Raw genomic sequence first — 12145 nt, 5'->3', positions numbered from 1 at the left:
AATTTGCAGCAAAATTAAGGGAAATCTGATGGAAGTCTCTTACCTGCCAGATAGAGCGAATGGGAATTCTTGTTCTCAGGTACTTTATCTGACCTCTCACATGGCTGCATGCCCAGAAATGTGATGATGTTATTGACAGCTTCTGTGTTGAGAAAGTTTTTACAACAGTTATTAGGAAATTAAGTATAGGGATCTGCCTCTGCCCCTGCATGTTCTGGTGCTTTGAATGCACAGGGAAGCTACTCGCTAAGAAATAGTTGAATCAATTACATGATGAAGCCAGGAACTTGGCCTTTTGAGTAAATGGCTTCCAAAGTATTTAAAGGAAAAAGACTTCTGGAATACCACATGTCTATTAGGCTTTCCACCACTATGAGATAATTACACCTGCAAAAAAAAAATGTTCTCACCTTCAAGAGTCTTGGTAGAGCTCAGAGCAAAAGTCTCTTCTTTCTCAAAAGTATCTCCCACCTCTTCCCAGGCGGCTGCAAAGTTAGGCTTTAGTACCTTCTGTATGTGGTCAGACACAGTCACTTCAAGATCTTCCAGCTAATGGACAACAAGCAAGGGTCAGTCAGGGAAAGTCCTTTGAGAACAGAACAAAACCAGAAGGAACTAGTCATTTATTGTTCTGTGCTACATCTTGCAGGGACCTAGGTAAAACTCCTACCACAATTGTTTTAAGTTACATAGGCCTTAGCACAGAAAAGCAAGAAAAACAGAACATCTAGCAAAAGCCAAATTCATGATCAACATCTGCGGCCCTCAGGTGCACTATAGCCAACCGTCAATTTCTGGCCTCTAGTACCTTCTAAAATTTGCTTTTGCTAGCAGTTCTTTCCTGTCCATGATCTAGCTATATTATACCAAACTAAAACTTGGTGAAGCAAAACCAAAATAACTCACTTTAAAACTGAGCTTATGTATAATTTCATGAAAAATCATTTAATTACTTTTATATCCTAGTAATCCTTATAAGGGGGAAAAAGGCTTTCTCCCTTTAAGAAGTGGTACATTTCAAATCTCTTTGGCATGATGCAGCAATTCCATTACAGAGGAGGATTAGTCTTGGTCCTTCTTAGTTGTTATCCATTTGAGAAGAACAGAAACTCCTTAAGTTTGTATCAACTGTTCCTAGAAAATGCTCTCATGGCAGGAGTCACTTAATGTTGTAAAGATGTCAAAGTCTGCAGGGAAGACTCACCACATACTCATCGTCATATCCATCCTCATCTGGAACTCCAGTGTTAGGGTCACAGTCCCGAACTGTAAACTTCATGGTGCAACTAAAGGTGCCTGCAACTGGAGGAGAAAACGAAGGCAAACCCACATAAGTGGGTGACACAAGCATGATGTTTCCTAGGAAGCAGCAGCTGTGCTCAGCATCAGCAATGTGTTCCACATTTTCAGGTGAAATGTGTGTATGTTTTGTTTCTAGGGTAGTCATTTTTGAAGCAGCCTGCAAGTAGGTCAACTTGCAGTCTGGCAACTACGATGTTAAAAGTCTGTTCTGCATTGTGGATTAGAATGGTACAGAAAAGATGGCACGGACAAACAGTTTTTGCATTGCTGTGAAGAAAGTGTCATGGGAAATACTTTAGAGAGCTGTTTGCCATGCCTGTCAAAAGGGCTTGTATAATGAAAGATAACCACTATTGTAGGTCCTGAGAAACCAAAAAAGCCTTCAGATAGATGATCAAGTTGACACTGATCAAGTACATCAGAGTTTCAATATTGTCTTTAGATTGTGGCCTGACAACGGGTCCACAGATAACCAGAATGAACTTAAGTCAACTTTCAACCAAAGTGAATAGGTCAACAATGAAGGAGTCTAGTACTGATAGTCAGTGTCTTAAAAATGGCATGTCTCAGATGACCGGTGGAAGTAATAAATCGAGTTGGGACATTTTTAGAAAGCAGTCTTCATGAAAATAAGATTTTCCAAACTGCTTGAAGAACAAAATTTAGAGGTGAAGAAAAGGCATTTAGGATCTAACTTAGGTCTAGAAAAGTCTTATAAGTATAAGAAATATTAGAAATTATAGCGTTTAAAAAGTTATTTGGGGGGTAAATAAGGAGAAATAATAAACTCAAATATAGAGAACATATATGATAGCTTAGATATTAAGACATATCTTCTATGTCTTTAAGCATCAGTCTCCCATCCATCCATCCATCCATCCATCCATCCATCCATCCATCCATCCATCCATCCATCCATCCAAATTGTCACTACATGTAAAAATATAAGCTAATGTGCTGGATACTTAACAAAAACATGACTGAGATATGCTATCAGCCTCAAAGAGCTGATAATCTTAATAGTTAAGCATAGTGCAGTGCAGTGTGGTGTGGTATGGTGTGTGTTGTGTGTGTGTGTGTGTGTGAGTGTGTTTTACGTATCTGTAACACTATAACTAAATGGTATAAATTTCTCCCTTCCACTCCCTTGCCCTCCCCTCCATTCCTCCCTAGATTATGTCTCACTAGTACTTGTAGTAGCTCAGGCTTAGTTTCTCAAGTGCTGTGATTGTAAGATGTTCATACCACACCTGAACCCATAGGTTCTTTAATATAAATTTTAATAGAGTATTATTATGTAAAGTTGCAGGATTAACAGCCTGAAGAAATTATAAAAATATAGAAGGATGTAACAATTTAGCTTGAACACAGAAGATAGCAGAAGAGATGGTAAGCAGTGGAAGGTAATGAGAAAAAGGAAAGGGGCTAGAAAGTAAGTTGAGGATAAGTTATGCTGGAAAATAGGTGATAATGAGATTATGTTTAGGAATAAATTATAAAATACTTTTTATTTCATGATGGACTTTGAGTCCAAGATAAGCTGGAAAAGATAGTGCCTAACTTGACTACTGTTGGAAATCCTATTTAGCATGAATCTGAATTCAGAAAGCAGATGGATCTAGTAGTGTGCATTTAAAAAAGATATGGTAGTGATTTGACTTTATAGGACAGAGTATATCTATCAAGACTGCAGAATCTGTTTCAGTACTTGTAAGTGATAGATGGAAAGAGTGATTGGTTAAATGAAGATTATTTTTTTCTAGGAAAGGGGAAAGATGTAGTTAACACAAATCAAGTATAGGTCAGCTGAGGTAATTTTTTTTAAAAGGATGAAAAAGTCATGTAGGATTATGATAGGACAAAAGTGAGAATGAAGAGTCAAGATACATTCAGTTTGGTTCTAATTAAGCAAAAGGCTTTAATGCAGATGAAGAAGAGAACTAAAGAGAGACAAACTAATGGGAGACAATGGTAGATCACAGATTTGGGCACACTGGTTGAATATTGTGTGTAAGTAGAGAGGGTGCTTAAATAAGAAGCACAGGTTATAGAGAAACAGATTGAGGAAGTAAATAAATAAGATTGACATTAGTAGGGAAAATATTCTTGAACTCTCTGTGACAGTTTTCTTAAGTGGTTTGGTTGATAAAATGAGAGAGGTTACAGGGATTCTAAGGTAAGCTCAAATAAAAGCCACAGGTAGTCTTCTATCTGTGTGGCCGGAGAGGATACCTGACACTGGGTAACAGGAGAGGGAAAGAGGGTAGGAAAGAGGGACCTTTCCAGGGCAAGAGCACAATATTAAATTTACTGCCACATAGGAAGAAGAGCACTTCATGAATAGGCAAGATACATAATTAAGGGGAACAGGAAAGTATACCCTGAAGGCTACATTAAAATTGTCCTCAGAAGCTGTAAGAAATTGCTCAAGCCTGTAATCCTAGCTACCTAGGAGAAAATGAAGAGTTTGAGGCCAGCCTACCCAAAAAGTTCTCAAGATCCCATCTAAAACCCATTCTAACTACTTAGAGGAACACAAACAGATGTAGATTCAGATCAGCCTAGGCAGAGACATGGATTGAGACTGTATCTCAAAAAATAACCATGCAAAAAGGCTGGTGGAGAGACTCAAGAAGTAGAGTGCCCGACTAGCAATTAAGAGGTTCAAAGCCTACTACTCCAGAAATTCCAAAAATTCTCAGAAATGAGGTTTGTCTTGTAAGGACTAGCTGAAAATAGGAGTTAACTAATGAGATTAGTGGAAAAGAATGAATTTGAGAAAAGAGGGGTGATAGAAGCTAAGAAGGACAATGTTGTGCATATAATATGCAGCATGGTAAAACAACAATATAGCAAATGACAAGAGTTGAAATTTGGAAAGAAGTCAGGTTTTCACCATGGAGTAAAGATTGACAAAGTATTATGGAGAGGTTCCAGAAAGCATTGTTAGAATAATGAAAGGGTTTGCCAACAGGGAAAAAGAGTTAAAAAGAGGATAAAAGGGATGGACTTTAAAACAGGCTAACTGCAGCAATCCTCCTAGGTCTGTACTTAACTGAGAAGAAAAGATGCAGTATACTGTGCAGAAAATCATGGAGGATGAAAGCACATTGAGTAGTGAGGGCCCGAAACAAAGAGCAGGTAACCACCCAGCAAGCAGTGCTGAATCCATGGGAACGCTACACACATAGCAAGAGAGATATTGAAGACTAAGGTTTTTCTCTAGGACAAATATAAGGAGAAAAGGAGGAATAGTATAGACAGGCAACATTAAAGTTACCATGAGATCAAAAGGAGCCAGTCAACTAAAGGATAAGACTGAAAAGATAAAAACATTCCTGGAAGCAAAGGAAAGGAAATATATGGTAGAGAGCCAATAGAGAGTGGGTATGGAATAAAGATAATGAACAGAGTCCTGTCAGAGGTCACTCTAGGTCTAATTGGGCATAAAGGTCATGGGAATAAATAGAAAGGATGAGGAAGGACTTGAGTAGTAGGTCAAAGCAGACCACCTCTTGAAGCTTTGGAGGGAAAAAAATTAAAGAATCTGATCTTTATGTACTACCCAGTAGCGTAGAACATAAAGAAGCTGATTAAGATGACTGATGAGTAAAAAAAAAAAGCTATTGCTGGCTGTGCACCTGTAATCCTAGCTACTCAAGAGGCTGGAACCTGAGGATCACAGTTTGAAGCCAGCCAATTAACCCAAATTAACCAATTAACCACCAAAAAGCCATAAATGGAGCTGTGGCTTAAAGTGGTAGAGTGCTAGCCTTGAGCCAAAAGCTCCAGGACATGATCTAGACCCTGAATTACAAGCTCAGGACCTCATGCATGCACGCATGCTTGTGGCATGCAGGCACACAGGTACACACACATATACACACTATTTTTGGTAACTTTACAGAGGTGTTAGGATTAATAATTAGAGGGAGTTAGCAAGTAGTTTGTCCAAAGAAGGGATTGATGCTACTAGATGGGCAATGAGTGATCATGAGAAAGTACATCTGAAAAGAAGAATCTAAATCTATATCTTCTTTAGAGAGATGGAAAGTGAAGGGTTGGCAGTTAAGATACTGTAGATTATTGAATAGTATTCCATTAAAGTTGCTCATAAAAGTTACCCTGCTTTGTGCAGACTGGCTAAAATGAGATACCTATCTTAGGGAGACTAGCATGAAAATATCACAGGAGAAAATGGAGGCTAGAAGCTAAAAAGGGAAGAGCTTAGTAAAATTTAGATGGGGGAGGGACAGGGAGAATACAAATGGTAGGGAAGGGCATTACAGAGGGCCAGAATGAACACTGGGAAGTTTCAGATTTGGATTGCAGTAGGAAGATGTGAGTTAAGCTAGATCACAACCAAAGAGGGGTATAGAAATGTGATGAAGAAGAAGAGGCAAATTATGATTTAATATTATGAAGGCATGGCATCAAGGAATCTTTCATTGCTATTTGAAGCAACAAATATAACAAACAGAGATCAAAGAGTTGACATGGCATGGATCTGAACCCTGGCCAATGGCAGGAATCCTACAAAGGTCAAAACTAAGGAAGTAAATATATTCATGTACTCAGAACAGTGTGAAGGAGACAGAAAATGAAAGAAATAACTACTGAATCCATGAAAGTGATATGAAGATGGATGCTGAAAAGAAACGTGTAGTTGGCTGGGCGCTGGTGGCTCACGCCTGTAATCCTAGCTACTCAGGAGGCTGAGATCTGAGGATCGCGGTTCAAAGCCAGCCCAGGCAGGAGAGACTGTGAGACTCCTATCTCCAATAAACCACCAGAAAACCGGAAGTGGCGCTGTAGCTCAAGTGGTAGAACACTTGCCTTGAGCTGAAGGAACAGTGCCCAGGCCCAGAGTTCAAGCCCCAGGACCGACCAAAAAAAAAGAAACATGTAGTTAACATAGGTGGTTCCATAGGATCAGCATATGAAAGGGTGAAGGAGCCTGCAGAAAAGAGAGGGTCATGGGAAGATGGACATGCTATTGTTAAGACTATGGTACCACAGTTGCACCAAAGATCATGATTAAATAAGGAAAAGGAGAGCAACTGGCAACTGTTCAGTGGGAGCAGCATATAAAGAATAATTGAGAGTAGTAGGAGTGGTATGGGCAGGCGGGATAAGGTATGGTGTTTTCCAGAATAGCAACTCTAGAGGACTTTGCAATTTAGGGCTTTGGGTTGAATGCTGCATCTCAGTACTAGACTTCAGAAAGCAGTATGTACAAGAGGAGAAGAACAAAGACTGTACAGGCAAGGTATGTTTTGGTGAAGTTTAATTAATTAGGATCAGAAGGAGATGGATGATATAATGACACCAGAGAAGATCTCGGAGGAGTTTGTCTTTAGAATGGATGACTAGTATTGGAAAATGAGTGGAGGGAGATCATATTGGAAATACAAATCAAGAGTAAAATTTAATATATATATAGTTGGTAGGGAGACTTACAATATATGTAATTAAGGTATGTGAGAGTAATTCCAACAAAGACAAAGAACAGACAAATGTCATGTAAAATGCTGGATTGAAATTCCTCTGACATGTGTACAGCACTTGGGAGTGCTGTTTAAAAGAAGGCAGAGACAATTTACATGGAACACAGATGGTTCTAAAAGATGGGAGTTTGGAGTCCCATTTCCTGTGTGGTGAACAGGAAATGTTCTTCCTCTTTTCTGTTTCTCCTTCCTTTAACTCTGTTATATTAAAATCTATCCTTGCTGAAATACTGTTTTAAAGGATGGGAGATTGGAATAGTTTATTTGTTTAGGGAAAGACAGGTAACAAGGAAGAAAGGGATAGAAGCATGAGAGTTGAAAAACTGTTGATATTCAATGGAGGAAGATAGCTTCATATTTGGGCCAAAGATTTGAAAGATGAGAAGTTATAGCCTAAAAGAGCATTGCTAGAGAATGATTCAGAGCTGGATAATGATTTTTTTAAAAAAAGAACACAGCACTATAAACATTCTCAAAATAGAGAATTCTATCAGATCCCAGAGTGGGCCTACAGGTCAATTTTGTTGAATATGAGGCCAGATTGCAATGATGAGTATATGACAGAAGCAAAGACCTGAATAAGAAGAAGAGTCAGAAGTAGATCTATTCCTGATGCTTTGTTGGGAACTTTTAAATTAAAGAGCCTAGTTGAGGGACAAGTTAACAGCAGTATTTACATCAGCATTAAATAGGACTGTTAGAAGTATAAGTTACTTTTCTGACCATAGGCCTAATGAATCAGAAACTCAGAGAAGGGCTCGGCAGTTTTAACTAGCTACCATTTGAGGACCACTATTTTTCCTCTATTTTAGATGAAAGCAGATTAAAGAATAATTCTGATATAGAGCCTTTACTAGCCACTATCACATTAGGATTACCTGCTAACAGTGGAAGCTACTGAGGAGATTTGGAGAATAGAAGGAAAAAAATGGAGAAGAAAGAAGGTAAAGGGAAAGGGGATGTACAGATGAGGCTAGGACTGCAACCTGTAGTATAGTGAAATGGCCAATAAGTCATTACAGAATGACAGGATGAGCTGAGTACAGGTAGCTCAGTATCAATAATCCTAGATACTCAGGAGGCTGAGATCTGAGGATCAAGGTTTGAAGCCAGATTGGACACACAAATCCGAGAGCCTATTATCTCTAGTGAACCATAAAAAGCCAGAACTAGAGGAATGGTTCAGGTGGTAGAGCACCAGCTGTGAGTGAAAAAGCTGAGCAAGAGTGGGAGGCCTTGAGTACAAGCCCCAGTACAAAGAGAGACAGAGACACAGAGACATAGGATGAGGAATATTGATAACTGGAGAGAAGAACCTCTGAAAGAATGATTTTATGTCAATCTAGGTTACAAATGCTCAAGAAGAAAGACTATAAATAAGAAGGATAAATAAGGGGAAGAAATATAACTATAAATAAGCACCAAGGTTATGGAGAGAAAACAGTCAGAAAGTTTTGTCAAGAGTAAGAGTAGACCAAAACTCCATTGTGCAGAGAATTAATAGTGAGTGATAACTATAAGGAGTCTATTTATCCAGAAATCAAAACCGAATCACTGGGACAGATCTCTATGTGGTCTCCAAATGAAGTTAGAATGGTTAATATAAAGCAGAGTTTGATAAGGCAGTATGAAAAGAAGTAGAACAGTGAAGTTAAAATTACTGCTAGAAGAGAAGATACCAGTTACTGAAAAAAAAAACAGTTGCCACTGATACTAACTGGAGCTGTATGGTACCACATTTGGGTCAAAGGTCATAATGGAAAGAAGAGAAATTAGATGCTATCTAAGGGAAGGCTGATCAAAGGAGTAAAAAGAATGGCAGATATTAACTACTGGTTATAAATATACTTGGAGCTAGGCACCAGTGGTTTATACCTGTAATCCTAGCTACTCAGGGGGCTGAGATCCAAGGATCATGGGCAGGAAAGCCCATGAGACTCATCTCAGTGGAAGTGAAGCTGTGGCTCAAGTGGAAGAGTACTAGCCTTGAGTAAAAAAAGCTCAGAGACAGCACGTAGGCACTGAGTTTAAGTCCCAGGATCAGTGCCAGAAAAAAAAAAATCCAAACAAAAACCTTGGATCTAGGCTATGATGGAGTATGAGGGAAGAGTCTGATAGCTGAGTTAAGAAACATTATAGAACATATAGAAGAATGAAGAGTAGTTGTTGTAGCAGCAGTGGGTTGAATTAGACACACAGACACACACATACACACACACGCACGAATAGAGGAGGAAGGAGATACAGAGAATAAACAGAGTCTACCTGGTCAAACTGGATGGAAAGGCTCAATAGTAATAAATAGAGATGAACGAGGTATCTAACAAAGTTTCACAGACCTGGATAGAAATGGGAATTAGAGAGTAGAGTAGCTCTTGACTCTATGGGCAGATTTTTCATTAAAAACTTAGTTTATAGGAAAGTTTGTTTTATAAAGATGAATTGTCCTAAAAAGCACTGATTGCTAAGCAACATTAAAATACATGAGGATGGGCCAGTTAGGCAGCATGCATGAGTGGTTTATACAGAAGATGATTTCTTGAGAAATGACTGGGAATTGTGAGGTAAATCTTTGGAGGAGAATATCACATTCATATCCATTGCCCCAATAAAATTATAGCCCCTGAAATGGACAGAAAAGCTATGTCACAGCATAACAGAATAAGAAAGAATAAAAAGATTTTAATGTATGTTACAGGAGAACATTGTGTGAATTAGAAGAGAATTCTAATTCTACTATAGAGTATAAATAGGCAAAGAAACATAGATCAAAAACAATGGAACAATCTTGAGAAATCTATTAGATCTCAGAAAGGGTCTAAATGATTAAATGTTGGTTGTTGAAAGATTTCTCCAGTGGCATAGATAATGAGAGAGAAGCAAAGGTCTGAATTTGAATATGAGTAGTAAGAAAGTAGACTAAGTTCTTGATGTTTGATGGATTGTTTTTTAAAAAGAGTATACATAACACTTAAAATCCTCAGAGATAAAATCATATATTACTTATAAATATATAATAATTATTGAAGTTATATGAGGATAAGTATCAAATTCATGTGGCTTTATCTTGGAAAGAAGAATGGTAAATGATTTTGAGGAGTGGTATAGTATTGATTTATGCACAGCATTTTATTTGTTTACAAAGAGACTTGAAGCAAACATAACTGGAAAATGGAAAGGTGGTGGAGTGAGTATCTGAATGAAGGGAATGGAAGTTGTATTTAAAGGGCTTGGTTGTTAAAGATTAGAAGGTATGGTAAGATGAATCTTGATTTAAAAAGCCACAGACAACCAGGAAGACTGATTTGAGAGTTCAAGTGGTAGGTATTCAGTCCTGGGTTCAAAGAGGGGTAGAATGAGGGCAAGGACAAAATAAACTGACTGACTAACAAGAGGAAGATCTATATTTGGTGAGAAGTATATGGTATCATTAAGGAAAGTCCCTCAAAAGCACATTTCTAGAGACGACTAATGTATCTATTCCTATTGATTCCAGATTGGAGCCATTAATGAGTTGTTGTTTTGTTTTTTTTTTTGTCAGTTGTGGGGCCTGAACTCTGGGCCTGGGGCACTGTCCCTCAGCTCTTCAGCTCAAGGCTAGCGCTCTACCACTAGAGCCACAGCACCACTTCTGGATTTTTCTGCTTATGTGGTGCTGAGGAATTGAACCCAGGGCCTCCTGCATGCAAGGCAAGCACTCTACCACTGAGCCATCTTCCCAGCCTAATAGAGTTTTCAGTATGTAAGAAAGGGCAAGTAAGTAATCAAAGGTATACAGGAAGAATTTGCTGAAGTATTATGCTCATAATTAAACAATTATGTTAGAAATGGATGCAAGTGACAGAAATTACTAAGAGAGATGAGGAAAAAGAAAAACTGAAGGTGGGTATAACTAAGGAGGAGAGGATGTAGGATTTAAGTTGGGGTGTAGAGCATGCAGTTTTGTAAAATGTTAGACAAGTTATGGTAGTTAGAAGAGCCAACATGAGGAATACTAACATAGGAGAACCACAAGACTAGTAAAGAGTTGTATCTTAAGCTAGCTACAAATTAAGTTAAGAGGGAAGCCAAGAATGTGGCAAAGTAAGAATTGAAGAATGGTATATTGCCTAGAAAACAGCTTTGTTGGACTTGAAGCAACAAGTACAGCAATACAATAGTTTTAGTGCAACTAATGCAATAGACTTAATGTAGGTGAGAGCAGAAATTCTAGGAAAGTCCAGACTGAATGGACAATAGAAACGGATTCAGGAGAGTGCACTGGCAATATGAAATGCAAGAGTAGTGTGGGACTAAATATTGAAGAGAGTATATATCCTAAAGAGACAGGGATACCCAATGAAATGATCTAGGTAAAGAAGAAGGAATATTAGAAGACCTATACTGAATTTGTAGTAAAAGGAGAAAGAAAAAGGAGAAGAGCAATGTTCAAGTTATTTATAGATAGAAAGACATTTTTTTTTTATTGTCACAAATTTTGATGAAAGAAATGGATATATTTTAGGTACTTTGTACCTAAAAGTCAAAGGTTATGATACAAGAAGAAAAAGGAATAAAGGATTGCAAGTATGAGAACGTTATGAATTCACAGTTTTGAGTATATGGAGTAAGAAGGAAGTGTTAATGAAGGAAACAGAATGGCCAGGTGGCTAGAGGCTCACATTTATAATCCTAGCTACTCAGGAGGTTGAGATCTAAGGATAGCAATTCTAAGTCACCTAAGCAGTAAAGTCCATGTAACTCTGATCTCCAATTAATCACCAAAAAAACCCCCAAAACAACCCTCCCAAAAACCAGAAGTGGAGCTGTGGCTTAGGTGATAAAGCATTAGCCTTGAGCACAAAAGGTCAGGGATCACCCAGGCCCTGAATTTAATATCTAGGCCTGACGCGAGTGCACATGCAAGCGTATACACACAACAACACCAAAAACAAAAACAATGGTCAGCTCTTAAGAGAAAGTGTGTATAGAATAGAAAGAACTCACTTGAGGTCTTAATGAGAAATTTAAGGGACTGAAGTTGTTGACTGCTAGGAAAGGTCTGAAAGACATAAATTAAGATAAAATGAAGACAGCCTGATAATAAACCTATGTTGGACAGCTTTAAAACATCAGGACTGACCTTTTAAAAAGGTGTAGGTTGGCTAGTTGAGAGAAAATTCATGAATTAGGTTTGGTTTGGGCAAGGTACAAAACTGCGTATGACTGAGGCCATAAAGAACAGTATAGGTATCACAAGCTCTCTAGTTTAAACATTGGTTAACATGAAAATATCTCATGCATGTTACCATGTGCTTAGAAAACCATATTGATATAGTGAGATATTTTTGTGCTAA

General features: G+C 38.2%; 1 protein-coding gene across 1 annotated transcript in view; it reads right to left on the bottom strand.

Moving 5' to 3' along the window:
- Copg2 (coatomer protein complex, subunit gamma 2) overlaps positions 1-12145 on the bottom strand; it is a 97577-nt gene that overhangs the window by 1641 nt on the left and 83791 nt on the right. Inside the window, exons 17-19 of the mRNA XM_013036423.1 lie at positions 1205-1302; positions 411-549; positions 44-142 (exon numbers count right to left, since the gene is read on the bottom strand). Of these exons, the coding sequence (XP_012891877.1) occupies positions 44-142; positions 411-549; positions 1205-1302 (336 nt within the window). The remainder of the gene's footprint in view (positions 1-43; positions 143-410; positions 550-1204; positions 1303-12145) is intronic.

The sequence above is a fragment of the Dipodomys ordii genome, unplaced genomic scaffold (genome assembly GCF_000151885.1).
Source record: "Dipodomys ordii isolate 6190 unplaced genomic scaffold, Dord_2.0 Scaffold285, whole genome shotgun sequence".
Lineage (NCBI taxonomy): Eukaryota > Metazoa > Chordata > Mammalia > Rodentia > Heteromyidae > Dipodomys > Dipodomys ordii.
Note: the sequence above shows the minus strand (reverse complement) of the source record. Positions and strands in the feature narration are given on the sequence as shown.